We start from the raw sequence: 18,226 nt of genomic DNA, 5'->3' as shown, positions 1-18,226 counted from the left end.
TTATGGATATGATAATATATGAAATTTTGGGTGAACATGTATACATAATAAATCGAACAAATATCAAGGCTATCATAATAGACATGTGAAAGCTTGAAAAAGTGTTAAAAAAACACAAGAGCTGTTTAGACCCCTAAAACAAAGTTACGGCTTGATAGATTTTACAGTAACTTAATTCTAAGTGCGGAATAGTGAAAATGCGAGCGGATAAAAAAACAAGCTACTCTAACACATTCATATCAACACAACAGTAAAATGAAAAGTAAAAGAGTAGGGAAGAAGAATGTAAACACAGATAACACGTTGATATGTTATCGAAGAGGAAACCGAAGAATTCAGCGAAAAACCTCTCCGCCGCCCTCCAAGCGGTAAACGATCCACTAGACAATCAGTTGGGATACATGGGTTAGTAAGAGACCCTCCAAGCCTAATCTACCCACTGTACCTAAGCCCTCCAAGCTCCTACTCCAACAAGGCTTCTCGGAACTGTGTCTTCTTTAGCTCTTCGGATCCCACAACAAGCTCCATGTTGCATCTGCCATCCTTGGCTTCTTCCAATGCTTCCCAACAGCACCAAAACCTCACTTGACACTCTGAAAGAGTGTGGTAAGTGTTTAGGCTATCAACCTTTCAATGGTATGGAAATGGAGAGGTAGGAGTTGAGGAAATCCACAAGCTTATGTGTAGAGATATATGGGTATGATAATCTCTAACTCTTAAGGTGTTTGGCTAGGGTTTTCTCTCAGAAGCGCTCCTCAACATTTGTGGGTAATGTGGGTATATATAGTGTGGGTATAGAAAGTGTGTATCAGATAATACAGTCTGGCAGAACAGAATGTTCCGCGGATGTCTCGCGAGAAGGCCTTACCCGTGAGATACTCGCGAAACACAACTGTCTCCATCTGTACTGACTTTTCGCATTCCAGTCATGTGCAAGGCACATGCTTCACTTCGCGGGATGCTTAGTCGCGAGCTACCCGCGAGAAATCTTCTAGCTTCAATTGCTTGAGTCTTCACACCCTCTCTTTCTATCACACAACTCTTACAATCAAATCCCACAATAAATACAGGGTACCAAAGATTGAATATAATTACAATCAAATTTGGCACGGAATAAAATCCAACATAATACATATTTGTAAATCACAACTTTACAACATGATTTTGGGTGCATATGAGACTTTAGCCATTGCAATTGAGTGGACCTTTTCCTAATTCTTGAGGCATCCACAAGTAATGAAACGTGTACAAGAAGAGCTAGAAGGTGTAGTTGGAATGAAAAAAATGGTGGAGGAGATAGATATAAAAACTTTAACATACTTGGATGTGGTGGTGAAGGAAAGCTCAAAACTACATCTTGTTGCACCATTACTAGTCCCACATGAATCTATGGAGGACACTGAGATCAATGGATATTACGTATCCAAGAAATCAAGACTAATAGTAAATTTTTGGGCTATTGGACGAGATCCTAATGCATGGTCAAATAATGTTGAAAAATTTTACCTTGAAAGGCTTTTGAATAATAATATATACTTTAGGGGACATGATTTCCAACTCATCCCATTTGGGTCTGGTCATAGAGGGTGCCCTGGAATAAATTAGGCCTTACCACTATCAAATTTGTTCTAGCTTAATTATTGCATTACTTTCACTGGGTGCTCCCCCTTGACATATTGCCTAATGACTTAGACATGAGTGATAAGTTTGGGCTAGTAATGCGGAAGTCAAGCACTTGTCTACCATGCCAACTTATCGACTACTTGGTTAAATCTATAAGAGAATTACGAAATAACCTTTAGGAAAATTTTACTTATTTAGTTTTGGTTTGCTCTTCTGGTTGATTGTAATATGTCCTCTCTCTCTCTATACTTTAAAATTTAGATAGTTTATGTGGAAAGAAAAAAGGATGTGTAGTATATTGTGATCGATGAAGTATATAATAAAACTTTAAGCCAGAGGATTCTTCCCGCTTTTTGATTCTTGTCACATTAACGTTGCTCCAAAAAGGTATGAAGAGAGCTATTAGTATTATTAGACAAATCTTTGAGCGATAATGCTGTTTCAGTGGGAAATATATGTCTTAATTCAATGACTTCCATCTTAGAGTGGATTCGCCGGTAGTGTGGTTCATGTAGACACTACAACAAAATGTACTTTCAGTGACAAAAAAATTCGCCACTAAAAGTCCAGTTTTTCGTCACTAAGAACCTTTAGTGACGAAATTGGACTTTTAGCGACGAAATTCGTTTCATCGCTGTAGCCCCATCACTAAAAATCCTAGCAACGAAAAATTTCGTCACTCCGATTTGTTTAAAAAAGAAAAAAAAAACTTTTAGTGACAAAATCGTTTCGTCGCTAAATGTTTTCTTCACTAAAAACAGTATTTGGTGACGAAAATGTTTCGTCACTAAAACCATTTCAGTTTATTAAATCATATTTAGTGACGAATAATTTCGTCTCTAAAACTACTTTTGGGTACATATAGTGACGAAAAAATTCGTCAGTAAAACTATTTTCAAGAAAATTCAGGCACATATAGCGACGAAAATTTTCATCACTAAAACCATTTCTTACAAAATTCTACTACATATATCGTCACTAAAACAATTTTTTGTTGATATATTTGTGATGAAAAAATTTGTCGCTAAAACTTATTTTCTATTTTTATTATTTTCATGGCTTTGATATTAACCTGTAACCTATCATTACATTATTAAAACCTTATATTTGATTAACACATTTATTTCAATAACACATTTATAAAAAATCGATCCATACATTCCACAAGTTAAAATTAAAATAAGTATCCAATTCAAACTCATTCCATACAATAATTGTTTGCAACACATACAATAACTTAAGATGTTTTATAAAAATACAAAAAATGTAGCATAATATAATTAGAACCAACGGAAGATGTCTCCATATGTCTTCAAATAATGCCAAAAGTAAATCCCCTAAAGCCACCAATAAGAAATCTGCACAAATTTAAAAACACTAATACATTAAAATCGTAAAGTAAAAACATTAACTATGTTATAAGAAACATTTCTAACAATACATTAAGAGTAGCCGTACCAATAAATTAAAATCACAACTCCTAATGTATAAGTTGTAGAAAGCAAATATAAATTTTCAAGTGTAATATAATAGAATTAGTTTCAAATGATACATAAAAACTGAAGTGCTTTAACTTGAAGATAAAGTACTAACCAGTAAGTGATTTAACTTGAATATGAACTACCCCTATAGGTAAAACCGTCATCATAACACTTGCTCCTCAAAAAATTAAGAATATTCTTTTGAACCTCATCTTGCTTAGCTTGCGCCTCTTGCTCCCTAGCTCACTCCTCTTCGTCCCTAACTCTTGCCTCTTTGAGCTCATTTTTCTTATTATCTAATCGATGGATATACTCTACCAAGTAACTAGATGAGATAGTGGTTACTAGAGAAGAGGAAGGTCTCATGCCAAGTCCTTTTACAATACCAGATTTCTTCTTAAAAACCAAGTTTGAGATCTCCTCTTGTGTAAGGGGAATTGCATTAGGATCTTGACAATGATCCTCTTGCACTTTGAGAATAGTTTCCTACCATTTGAAAAAGAAAAAAACAAGCAATCACAACATTAATGCTACATATGTTATAGCTTTACAAATATGATAGGGATGGAATGATACACATACATATGTTGTTTCATCCTCATGGTGTATCCACCTATTTGTATTTGGATTGAAATGAACATCTTTGTAGATTTTTGCCAATTCAGGAACTTGACCTCCATTATTATTTGTCTGATTAATTAACATTCGAGTGTTAGATAGTTATAGTTAATTAATCACAACACGTAATATACTAAGGTTTAAGAAAATGAAAAAACAAGCACCTCCTCATCAACCCTAACAGCAAGTGCCTTTGTCCCGCATCTATGTTTGCCTGAAGTTTTGCTCCTATTTTGAGAGTTCTTTCTTGATTTTTCCTAATAAAGAACATTCAAGATATTTATTAGATCATGAATAAAACAGTATACATTTACTTCATCTAAGTATTAATCTAATCATTTGACAACATAATATAGTAAATATTAGATAATAATAATATACGCATAAATAATTTACCAGCCAGTCCTTATTGGTTCATTTCCCTTCAATGAGTCCAATCCATTGCTCAAGTGTAGCATTCTTTGGCGGGTGGCTTTTTGCATAGTCAGCATCATGAGATTCTACGAGCTTTTTATAAGTCTGATACAACTTGTTAGAGCCACTACTCAATAATCTTCCACATTTTGTATTTATTGTTTTCGTTACCAAGTTGGAATCTCCTTCTAGCTCAAATTGGTCCTGTAAAATGAAGTGTATATATATTATAAAAATATTATTATATGAATTTAATATGCTTAGTGTCAACAAAGACGAGTTAGACGTTATCAGTGTAAATTTATAGCGATATTTTGAAGCACCACATCTTTAGTAGCAGCATTAACACTTTTCCAATTTTTTACGTTGTAACTGGACAAATTACTTCACACTTGTATGCCAATTTGATTGATAAGCTTGCACGCATTCTTCCTAACAGGAGTATCATACTCTGCAGCTATACGTACTGGAAATTTACCACTCTTTTCAACAAGTGCCCGTATTGCTATACCACGTGTTGTTCTACGGGTATTTCTGCTAGTAGATCCTATTTAAACATTATCAATGTTAAAAAATTATACATTCCATGTACATTAAGTATAATCTTAATAATAAAGACAAAGTACAATTGTAATTAAGTATGTTCTATATAATTACCAGTCGTGCTAGTTAATGCGTCAGTAACCTCCGCACTAGAAGAACTTTGGGCGGGAGGATTTGCTTCAGGAGGTGTTTCCATAGATTGAACCGTAGATTTGACCACTGAGATAGATGCCTCACCTCGCAAGCGTATAAGCCGTCCTGGTGCCATATATAACTAACAAACATACATATAATGGAACAACAAAGTCATTACAAATAATAGAACAACAAAGTTATTATCTATTATACCCTATGAAACATCTATTGTACTTTATGGATTAAAGAATTAGATGACTCAACATCATTTTCATCGTCACCAATAGGTGGTACATAATCATCATCTACCAGAACACTGGCTCTACTTCTTTTCCCTTTTGCACAATTGGACTAAGCAAAATCCTTTAGAGAAGTTGAGATGTGCTTCAATCCCAAAGCATCAATTATCTCTTGGTTTTGCCTCATTCTATCCAATCTTGTCATCTCATACCTCGGTATATTATGAGTGTATTTGACATTTTTGGGCATTTTTGAAACTATGTATTGACATGAAAGATAAGTACAATTGCTACTAACTTAACATTATAGTCCACACCATATCAAGTTCAAGATAAGCACAAAACATCTCAATAACAATTACTACTAACTCTATATATCATAATCCACACCATTATCCATATCAAGCAATTCACAAGTGCAAAATTTGAACACAATTGCTACTAACTCAACACAACAAATGACCACATCAATATCCATATCAAGTTCAAGATAAGCACAAAACATCTCAATAACAATTGCTATGTAGACAAGCACATAACATTTAAGATAATTGTTATGAACTCTACATATCATAATCCATATTAAGATCAACATCAGGTATGTCATGCTCTTCATTTTGATTAGCGTCTCTTGAAGTTCCACCTTCAGGAACAACCTTAGTTTCAACATCACCCATACGATACTTAATAATATTGTCTTCAACATTGATAGGGACAACATCAATAATTGCTTCTTGTTGAAATGCGTCACTATCTTCTGTATTATCATTGGATTCTCCGCTCCCAACTTCCGAGACATCAAACACTCCCTTATGTTGGATGCATTGCACAATTTTCCAAGGGTCACGCAATTTGGTATCTTGAAGGTAGAAAACTTGTTTCGCTTAACTAGGAAATATAAAAGGGTCATTTTGATACCATCGACTTGTAACATCAATGCTCGTGCAGTGTGCATTGGTTTTTATCATTCTCCTTCGATTATTGGTACAGTATTGTACCATTCACATTGGAACAAAACAACTTTATGGCGAAACATATACTCTAATTCCCAAATTTTGCACACATGACTATAGAAGTCGTGCATTTCTCCCTCATGGTCCCCTTTGGTACATACACTACTGTTTTGGGTTACACGACGATTGTTCAGGTTCCTTGTATGAAACTTTACACCATTGACTATACAAACTGTGTACTCCTTCACATGCGGCTTAGGACCATTTGCTAATAACCATAACTGTTTAGTAACTTCTGATGACTCGTTAACTTTCAATCTATTCATCTATAATGACATACAATAAGTGATATTAATTAGTAATAAGCAATGACAAATAAATTTAAATGTTTAAATTTATTAGTGTGTGATTAAATTTCAAATGTCTTATACGTTCTCTGAACCACTTGGGAAACTCTTGTCGTTGGATTTGAGTTATGGCTTCTCCAGTATGATTATGCAATGTGATTTTGTGTTCGCTGTTAAAAATAAGGTGATTTAATTTTAGCTAAACATTGCAGATAATATTCAAAACTTGATTAAACAATATATGCATATGAAATCAGATACTTTAAATAAGGCTCTAGCTCAGGACTATTGTACAACAAGTACCAATGAGCAGTATCAAGCAATGCATGAGACAAGTCGCCATCATTCCGCCTACCACCTGTAGGTCAAGCAGTTTGTGAAAAAACTATTAATCTTTCGCTAGATTCACCAAAATCGTTATTTCTTTCTCTTCGGTTATGCACAGTTTCGATCCCATCAATATACAAAGACCAGTTGTTAATACATTCTTTAAGAATGTAAGCCTCTGCAATCGAACCTTCTGGTCGAGCTCGGTTGGAAACGTATCTTTTCAATTTTCCAAGGTACCTACAAGGAAAAAATACGCACAGAATGTGATTTTATACCACGTGGGAAAGATGCAATTGATGAATGCATCAAAAGATCTAATTACCTTTCAATTGGATACATCCATCGATATTGTACCGGGCCTCCTAGAATTGCTTCTCGAGGTAAGCGAACAGCAAGGTGGATTATAACATCAAAGAATGTTGGAGGAAAGAACCTCTTAAGCTTGCATAGTATAAGAACTATACGTTCTTCTAGTTTTTCCAATTCACTCCGCTTTAGGGTCCTTGAGCATAAGTCTTGGAAGAAGTTGCCCAACTCAAACAATACAATACTAATGTCTTTATTTGCAAACCCTCGCAACCCAATTGGAAGAATTCGTTGTAGTAGCACATGACAGTCATGGCTTTTCAAACCAGATAATCTACCATTTTTTACATTCACTGACCTTGATATGTTGGCTGCATAGCCATCTGGATACTTGACTGATTTCAAAAAGTCATAAAAACCATCCTTTTCATTGGGGCTTAATGAAAAGAAAGCACGAGGCTTGTCATATGATCCATCATGACGTTGTTTCAAATGCAACGTGTACCGGGCCTCCTAGAATTGCTTCTCGAGGTAAGCGAACAGCAAGGTGGATTATAACATCAAAGAATGTTGGAGGAAAGAACCTCTTAAGCTTGCATAGTATAAGAACTATACGTTCTTCTAGTTTTTCCAATTCACTCCGCTTTAGGGTCCTTGAGCATAAGTCTTGGAAGAAGTTGCCCAACTCAAACAATACAATACTAATGTCTTTATTTGCAAACCCTCGCAACCCAATTGGAAGAATTCGTTGTAGTAGCACATGACAGTCATGGCTTTTCAAACCAGATAATCTACCATTTTTTACATTCACTGACCTTGATATGTTGGCTGCATAGCCATCTGGATACTTGACTGATTTCAAAAAGTCATAAAAACCATCCTTTTCATTGGGGCTTAATGAAAAGAAAGCACGAGGCTTGTCATATGATCCATCATGACGTTGTTTCAAATGCAACGTGTGCCTAAAGTTCATATTTTGCAAGTCTATCCGTGCCTTGTCAGTATCCTTATTTCTCCCCTCGATGCCCAACAAAGTACCGTAAGTACTCTCACTAATGTTCTTCTCTACATGCATGACATCAATGTTGTGCTTAAGCTTCTTATTCTTCCAGTATGGAAGCTTGTACAAAATACTTACCTTTGACCAATTTGGCTCCCTAATGAGTTGTCTCTTCTTGTTACTTGGATGCTTTTCTAAAATTATATTTGGCATTCTATTTAGCTGCTCTTGTATCTTTCCCACTTGTAACTCTAAAGATCTCTTCCGTTTCTCCGATAAACCATTATGCAACCGACTGTGTCTCCAACGATGTTTCATAGGCAAATAAGCTCGATGGTTAATGAATCCAATTTACTTTCCAAAGCTTCTGAATATGGTTCATCATTGCAAGTATAACAAAGATGATAACCCTTTGTCCTCCACCCAGACACGTTACCAAATCCAGAATAGTCATGTATGGTCCACAACAAAGTTACACACATTTGAAAATGCTCATTACTATAAACACCATAAATTTCTACACCTTTTTCCCACAACTCCTTCAACTTGCCAACCAATGATTTCAAGTAAATATCAATCTCATTTCTCGGTTGATGGGGACCAAGAATAAGAAAGGACAACATAAAATATGGCTCCTTCATAACCAGCCAAGGCGGTAGGTTATAGGGGATAAGTATGACAGGCCACATACTATAGTTGTTGTTCATATTCCTAAAAGGGTTAAATCCATTTGTAGCCAATCCCATTCTTACATTGCGAGATTCGAGGGCAAAATCAGGATGTTGCAAATCAAACTCCTTCCACTCCTCACTATCAACTGGATGCCTCATTATCTCATCATCCACACGTTTGTCTATATACCATCTCATGTCTTTAGCTCTTTGGCCTGACATGTACAATCTCCTTAATCTCGGTGTCAACAGGAAGTAATGCAATACCTTATGAGGAATCTTTTTACCTTGGGTACGTGTATCTTTATACCTAGGCGCCTCATACACCAGACATTTATCAAGGTTTTCATTTTCTTTCCAAAATAGTGCACAATTATTTTTACATGCATCTATATGCTCGTATGACATGCCCAAGTTACGTAATATCTTATTTGCTTCATAAGTTGACCTTAGAACCAAGTTACCTTTCGGTAAAACCTTTGTCAGCAATTCTAGCATCATATCAAATCCCTTATTACTCAAGTTAGTCATTACCTTTACATTCAACATCTTAATAACAAACTTCAAGATACTATAAATAGTGCAATCCGGATACAACTCACGCTTTGCATCTTCCTTAAGTTTGTCAAAATGACGCACCTCCTCATCTTCGGTTGCATTTCTTGGTTCCCCTCTAATTTGATCACCTACCAAGGCATCGATACCATCCATATGATCACCATCTGACATTTCATTATCATGAATGTTCTCGTTCAATACACGAGGTTCTCCATGATTATACCAATTAATGTAAGATTGCATAATTCCACGATGAAGCAAATGGATACGCACAGTTTGAGGAGATTGTCGATAGCAATTCACACAGTGAATACACGGACACGGAATATTACCACTCAAGTCTACAACCGCTCTTGCAGAATTAATAAATGCATTGACCCCTTCAATATATGGATGACTTAATCTACCATCGAGTGTCTTACCCATAGTCATCCAACTTCTATCCATGCTTGACTACAATTATAAGATGAATCCTACTTTAGTAAAATAAGGACAACTCATGTATAATGTATTCTAACATCTAAGTCTATAAGCTACTTAGATAAAATTCTATCACATTTATGAACGCACAAGTCTATATTAATACTTAAACAAATATACATTGCACACTTAAACACTTCCAATATTAGTTTAAACCACCTTATAACACCGAGCAAGTCACCCGCTTGATCCAACACAACAACCTACCACAAAACCAATCACAAACATCACAACTATAATGCTTACAAGTATTGAAATCGAATAACGGAACACAATTGCTACTAATCAACAAGTTTCATTCACATTTGCAAGAATTGAAAAATAATCCCAATATGTATTTAAACCACCTTATAACACCATGCAAGCTTCCCGCTTGTTCTAACACAACAACCCACCACAAAACCAATTACAAACATCACAAGTACAATGCTTACAAGTATTGAAATCGAATGAAGTAATATTCTTCACGTCTAATTAACAATATTAATTCACATTTGCAAGAATTGAAAAACACTCTCAATATATATTTAAATCACCTTATAACACCATGCAAGCCACCGGCTTGCTCCAACACAACAACCCACCACAAAACCAATCACAAACATCACAACTATAATGCTTACAAGTATTGAAATCGAATAAAGGAACACAATTGCTACTAATCAACAAGTTTCATTTACATTTGCAAGAAATTAAAAACACTCCCAATATGAATTTAAACCACCTTATAACACCATGCAAGCCACCCGCTTGCTCCAACACAACAACCCATTACAAAACCAATTTCCAACATCACAAGTATAATGCTTACAAGTATTGAAATCGAATAAAGGAACACAATTGCTACTAATCAACAAGTTTCATTCACATTTGCAAGAATTGAAAAACAATCCCAATATGTATTTAAACCAACTTATAACACCATGCAAGCCACCCGCTTGCTCTAACACAACAACCCACCACAAAACCAATTACAAACATCACAAGTACAATGCTTACAAGTATTGAAATCGAATGAAGTAATATTCTTCACATCTAATTAACAATATTAATTCACATTTGCAAGAATTGAAAAACACTCCCAATATATATTTAAATCACCTTATAACACCATGCAAGCTACCGGCTTGCTCTAACACAACAACCCACCACAAAACCAATCACAAACATCACAACTATAATGCTTACAAATATTGAAATTGAATAAAGGAACACAATTGCTACTAATTAACAAGTTTCATTTACATTTGCAAGAAATTAAAAACACTCCCAATATGAATTTAAACCACCTTATAACACCATGCAAGCCACCCGCTTGCTCCAACACAATAAACCATCACAAAACCAATTTCCAACATCACAAGTATAATCCTTACAAGTATTGAAATCGAATAAAGGAACACAATTGCTACTAATCAACAAGTTTCATTCACATTTGCAAGAAATTAAAAACACTCCCAATATGAATTTAAACCACCTTATAACACCATGCAAGCCACCCGCTTGCTCCAACACAACAACCCATCACAAAACCAATTTCCAACATCACAAGTATATATAGAGTTTTATAAGTTTTTATCTAGAATATACTTACTTTTCTCAAGTTAAGTTTACAACTTTCAGAAAAAATCCAAAGTTAACTTGTGTTCTTCACCTTGTTCCTCACAATCCCAATGATCTAATGGCTGCAGTCATCAACACATTTTATGTATCAATAGGATTTCACCTGCATGCAACACATAGAACAATGAAGCTTTACCTCTTAATGGAGACAATGCAAGAATTTCAATAAAAAGATGACTCTCAATCTAGAATACCATACATTTACATAATAAATAATAAGTAGATAATTGACATAAAGTCATTAGAATTAGGTAAATCACAACCAACATTGAGAAAAAGAAGGAAACACAATGTTATAGTAAATAAAGGTGTTAAACTACCCTATCAAGAAGTCTTTCACTGCTTAGGTGTTAAACACATAGAGCATACCTCAAGAGATGCAGCACCCCGATCACTCCATGTCATATGGATGCAAGATCTTCCAAGAGCTGCAAACCAAGCATCATCTCTCCTATTTAAAGAAAATTCCATGAAACAATAAGCCATAGTAACTCAAGTATACATTAGTTACAAAAAGGCCTAATACAACATAATGTGGATAAGTAAACAAGTAGACCAAGAAGATATAATCACGTACATGGAAGACCATCAAAAGCACGAACAAGGTGCATTTTGATTTAAGTTGAAGATATTGCAAGAAAATAAAGGATTGAGGCTGAGAAAAATAGACATACTGTAGTTACTCAAATTAGAGTTGCACATGATCTAATACAAACAAATTCAATTCAATTTTGTCCCATGTAGACTAAGAAATCTTATATTCCCAGATCAATTTTTTATCTCCAATCATCAACAACAACTAGCTGAGGGAAACTCATTCATTTACAAAGAATGTTATTTGTCCAACAAAGCTGCATAGATTTTCAAAACGTTGTGAGGCTCTACATGACTCCTTGCGCATCACTTAAGTGTCTATGCAAGCACCTGGCTCACCTTTGATAGCTCTGAAATAGACACAATTTAATATAGGTATCATGTTTAACCTTATTAAATGCTATTGGAAAAATGAAGAAATAACAAAACCTATACAATATATTTGAAAAACATAATTACATGAATGTTTGCAAATATTTATAAACTATGGATGAAACAAAAATCAAGCCAAATCATAAAATAAATAAGTTTCTACAAATGTTACAGATGCATATTATCCCCTTCTTTGCCATGTGTCCTGATACCAAACATCACAATCTTAATAGGAACCAAGTAAAATACTATAAAGTCTATAATAGCATTTTGGCTTTAAGACTTTACTTTCATTTCATTTCAGACCAAAAGAATATCTCTAGATTGGTGATGAAATAAACTCATTGATCCAAACTAAAAAAAAATAAATAAATAAAAACAAATAAATAAAAAATAAACTCATTGAATATGAAATAAATAAATCCAAACTAATCATTGACAAAAAAAAAAAAAAAAAAAAAGACCTTACCGAATCCAGATCGTCGTGAATGGTCCGAATTGGCGATGAAGAATTCGTCGCGAAGGGTTCTAAACGGCGACGAATGGGTTCGAATCGTCGAGAATGGTCGAGAATGGGTTCGAATCAGTGACGGTGGGAGCTGAAATAAAACTTCAAAACTGTCGCGAATGGGTCCGAATCGGCGTCGAATGGTTTCGAATCGGCGACGAATGGGTTCAAATCGTCGAGAATCGGCGACGAATGGGTCGGGGGCTGAAACAACACTTCAAAACCGTCGAGAATCGTCAAGAATCGACGATGAATGGGTCGAAAATCGGCGACGAATGGGTCAGGAGCTGAAGCAACACTTCAAAACTGTCGAGAATTGTTGAGAATGGAGTTTGAATCATCGAGAATGGGGTTTGAATCGTCGAGAATGGAGTTTGAATCGTTGAGAATGGAGGTTGAATTGTTGAGAATGGGTTGGTGTTCAGCAACGAATGGTTTGGCGTTCGGTGCTGAAATAAAATGGCTTCTAGCTTTTGGCTGAAATAAAAGAGACGAATGGGTTTAAATACTTAGGTCTTTAGCAACGAAAATTTTCCATCGCTAATGCCTACTTTGTTGTCGCAAAAGGTATATGGTTTTTAAGTTTTTAGCGACGAATGTCAGTTTCGTCACTAAAGAACCCAGGCTTTGTTAAGATTTTTAGAGATGAAATTCATATTTCGTCACTAAAGCATACTTTTAGTGACGAATTATGAATTTCGTCACTAAAAACATATAAGTGCAAAACTATTTTTATTTTTAGTGACGAATATTTTTCGTCACCAATTCTTCTTTATAGCGACGAAAGGATTTTCGTCACTAAAGAGCCTAGGCTTTGTTAAGATTTTTAGAGACGAAATTCATATTTCGTCACTAAAGCATACTTTTAGTGATGAATTGTGATTTCATCACTAAAAACATATAAGTGCAAAACTATTATTATTTTTAGTGTTGAATTTTTTTCGTTGCTAATTCTTCCTTATAGCGACGAAATGATTTTCGTCACTAATACTATCCACAGAAATACCTATAGTGACGAAATATTTCGTCACTAAAAATTTCAACTTTTAATGACAAAATATTTCGTCGCTATAGATTAATTAAACTCACGCCAAAGTTTCCCTCCACTGGCGCCCATTTTTCAGATCACAATAGTGACGAAATTTATTTTTCATCACTAAATGTTATAATTTTTTTCATTATTAGTGACGAAATTCATATTTCGTCACTAAAGCTGTATTTTTAGCAACGAAAAATATTTCCTCACTAATTTTCGTCGCTAAAAATACATTTTGTTGTAGTGAGAGTTTTCGGGGTTTTAAATCAAATTTGGTTTAAAAAATCAAATAAATAAACAAATAAAATAATGATGTGGAAATTGTGAAATATTCAAAACTTATGTGGCAAGCTTTCATGAAATCAAAAAAAAGTTAGATGTTTCGATTTTATAATATAATAGATAAGCGTCAAAATTAATTTTTTGTGATTTGTGACAAGTCAAAATTTATAGTATTTCTAGCATTAGCTTTTATTTTTTAAATATTTTATAAAAACTATAATTTTTATTAGTTAATATTTTGAATTTAATTAATATATTTTTAAAATTTTGGGAATTGGGAGCTTGGACCTTAGGCGATTGCCTAAAACTCAGTTAATGGTTAGGTCAGCTCTAAACATACAAATGTAGATTTTATAGTATATATAGATGAGTGTCAAAATTAATTTTTTGTGATTTGTGACAAGTCAAAATTTATAGTATTTCTAGCATTAGCTTTTATTTTTTAAATATTTTATAAAAAAAATATAATTTTTATTTGTTAATATTTTGAATTTAATTAATATATCTTTATTTTTAAAAAATTTGGGAATTGGGAGCTTGGACCTTAGGCAATTGCCTAAAACTCAGTTAATGGTTAGGCCAACTCTAAACATACAAATGTAGATTTTATAGTATATATAGATGAGTGCCAAAATTAATTTTTTGTGATTTGTGACATGTCAAAATTTATAGTGTTTCTAGCATTAGCTTTTATTTTTTAAATATTTTATAAAAAAATATAATTTTTATTTGTTAATATTTTGAATTTAATTAATATATTTTTATTTTTTAAAATTTGGGAATTGGGAGCTTGGACCTTAGGCGATTGCCTAAAACTCAGTTAATGGTTAGGCTAGCTCTAAACATACAAATGTAGATTTTATAGTATATATAGATGAGTGTCAAAATTAATTTTTTGTGATTTGTGACATGTCAAAATTTATAGTGTTTCTAGCATTAGCTTTCATTTTTTAAAAAAATTTTATAAAAAAGATATTTTTTATTAGTTGATATTTTGAATTTAATTTATATATCTTTAATTTTTTAAATTTGGGAATCGGGAGCTTGGACCTTAGGTGATTGCCTAAAACTCAGTTAATGGTTGGGCTAGCTTGGAATATACAAATGTGACTTTTTATATTTTAGATTATTTGTTTCTTTGTTTTGTTTTGTTTTTGTTTTTTTTAATAATTTTTTATTTTTTTTTATATATAGAGAAACAAGCATATACATAGGGGAGAGGAAACTGAGTTTTAATACAACGACACACCATAAAACTCTATTCAAAAGCCATGAAAACTGGGACATGTAATGCGATCTTTTGCTTTTTAAATTTTATTTATAAGTGATAGCTATCCTAGATGGAGAGGAGAGATTTCAGATTTGGCTTAAATAGTGGCAGATTTTGAAAATTTTTCCCTGGGGGGGGGGGGGGTGGGGGAACTAAAAATAACCAAATTCTCAAGTAATAAAAAAAAAAATTTATGATGCAAAACAAGTACTTTATTTTGTAAATTAAAAACTTAATATAGTCCAACAATCACTTAAAAACCCATTCGTTAATCTTGTATTTTATTTTTATATGGGCTAGTTTTGAGATGACTCAATAGATTTCATTGAATTGATTAAAATAATACTCTCATATTGGTGGTCTTTCTAGAATCTCATTCTAAGAAAGCAATATTTATTTGTTGAAGTTCACATCTTTGAGCCTTTTTAGGGGGTTCAACATAGAAAAAAATATTGAGTAGTAGTTTTTGAGTTGTGAATATTTTTTTCTCTTAAAATATACATCAATTACAAATCTTGTTCACATAATTATCCAAATGTGTAAAACACTTGTAAAACATTTTTTGTGTAACAAGTTAAACCCATATATCTTACTATTTATTAGGACAAATTACAACTTACCCAGTTGTAGTTAAGTTGAAAATTAAGTTGCATACCTGTTGTTCGAAATTTGACACTTTACCCACCTGAGGTTAGCTTAGTTATGCTCTGTTTGTTTGCTGGGTTAGTTACGCTTTGTTTGTTTAGGCAAAAATATTTTCAAGAAAATTAGTCATTTTCTAAAAAGTATTTTCCGTAAAACTATTTCATTTTCTTATGTTTGGTAATTACCTTAAATGAGTTGTAAAACAATCTTCTAACTTCCCTTATTTAACTTGCTGTGAGATAGAGTTGTTTTCCAAAAAAAAAAAAAAAAAAATTTAATGGAAAACAATCTCTAAAAATAAGCCATACTTTTTTTGTTAACTAAAGATAATTTTCCTTTAACTTATTTTTTTTTTTATACAACCAAACATTGGAAAACATGGAAAATTATCTTTACATAAGGTTTTCCATCAAAACAAATTGAGTGTTAGAGTTTCGTAACTCATATTTGTTAAAAACATGGTTAAATATGTAATTTTGCTATATTTTTATGTCTCTTTTTTCCAAAAAAACAAAAAACATAAAAATACAATATTAAATAAGATAAAAAAAAGAATCCTACGAAACATTTGCATTATGAGATTTCAAACCACAAGTAGACAACTTAAATTTCAATCAAACCTTAAGTGGATACAGTGTCAAATTTCAAATTACAATTAGACAACTTAAAGCTATCATCAAATACATAAATATCTAGGGGGTGTTTGGTACACCCACTCAAATACACATTTTCTGTTTTTAAACAACATTACATGCATTTCCATACACTTTTTTACCCACACAAACTTCCACACATGTTTTTAAACACATATACCAAACATCCCCTATTCACTTAGGAAGTGCTTTACAGCACTAAAAAGTAACCTGATTTTTGACCGCACATTGTATTATTTTTTTTAAGAGAGTTTTAACTTATGGTATCCGCTCTTGATGATAACTCTTTATTATCAAATAAAGATACCAATCAGTTTTTGGTGTAGGCGGGAATCGAATTCCAAATTTCTTATACAAGAATAAAAAACTTTACTAGTTAAGTTATCTGAACTCACCCTTTAAAAGGAACTTTGAGGTAGAGACCAGTCACCCGTTCACCAGATCACACTACAACCGGTAGAGACCCTAGGCTGGAAATCTTACATGCCCATACAGTCTCTAACAGTTCTAGTAGAACCTCCTCAGAAAATGAAAAGGAGATAGAACACCTAGAAGACCAATTTCGAGGATTACAGGTAAATAGGCTTTACCAACCCAAGGTAAACCTAACCAGCCTCACCAAGAATTGGTATCCCAGACCTACACCTCCTGACCTCCAATATGAGGAAAGATCTACCCAGTTCGCAGTATCCAGCGGTAAACTCTATGAATGGAACATAGATGGTTTATCTGAACAAGAAATCCTAAACAAGATCCAGCATATAACCATGGTAGCCAATAACTACCTGAATGAAGGAATTCAGAACATAGAGGTTGTTGAACTCATAGTTTTAGGATTCACAGGAAAACTGTTAGATTGGTGGAATAACTGTCTAACAGAAGAGTCTAAAGAAGACATTAAGCATGCTGTCCAAAAAGATGAAGAAGAGAATCCCATTTTTGACGAACGCATAGGAAGAGGTGTACCCGACGGAGTCAATACCCTGATCTATATGATCATGAAACACTTCGTAGGTAAACCCAGCAACATCACATCTAGGATTTACGATCAGTTAAGTAACCTTAGATGTAAGACTCTTGGAGAATACGGTGGTATAAGGATGTGTTCACCACCTGTGTCATGCATAGAAGCGGTTGTAACTCTCCATTTTGGAAGGAGAAGTTCATCAATGGCTTACCCATATTGTTTGGACAGAAGGTCAAAGAAACTCTTGCTAGCCCTTTAGGTGTCATAGATTATGATAACCTAACCTATGGAGACATCTCTAGCACAATCCGAAATGAAGGAATGAAGATGTGTAAAGATCTCAAAATCCAGAGTCAAGCCAACAAGAGCAAAGCCAAGTACGAAATAGGAAATTTCTGTACCCAATATGGCTTACCTTCAGTCATCCCCAAAAGAAAATCCAAACACAGAGGAGAAGAACCCTCTGAGAAATCCCATAGGAAGAAAACAGCCTCCAAGTACTATAGAAAATAGAAGTTCAAGATTGATGATTTCTATAAGAAAGGAAAATCCAAGTCCACAGGAAAATTCATACCTAA

The 18,226-nt window shown here is 33.7% G+C and overlaps 1 protein-coding gene across 1 annotated transcript; it reads right to left on the bottom strand.

Annotated features, from left to right (window-relative positions):
- Window positions 1-8,303: 8,303 nt before the first annotated feature.
- Window positions 8,304-9,665, bottom strand: LOC126704084 (uncharacterized). Its single transcript, XM_050403117.1, has one exon. It carries the CDS (start codon window positions 9,663-9,665, stop codon window positions 8,304-8,306), a length of 1,362 nt encoding a protein of 453 aa, XP_050259074.1.
- Between the last annotated feature and the right edge of the window lie 8,561 nt (window positions 9,666-18,226).

Source organism: Quercus robur, chromosome 10 (genome assembly GCF_932294415.1).
Source record: "Quercus robur chromosome 10, dhQueRobu3.1, whole genome shotgun sequence".
Taxonomy (NCBI): Eukaryota; Viridiplantae; Streptophyta; class Magnoliopsida; order Fagales; family Fagaceae; genus Quercus; species Quercus robur.
The sequence above is the reverse complement of the archived record's forward strand: the minus strand, read 5'-3'. Positions and strand labels throughout refer to the sequence as shown.

Coding starts and splice junctions, on each gene's coding strand:
- LOC126704084 (XM_050403117.1), bottom strand. CDS start 9,665: ATGGATAGAAGTTGGATGACTATGGGTAAGACACTCGATGGTAGATTA.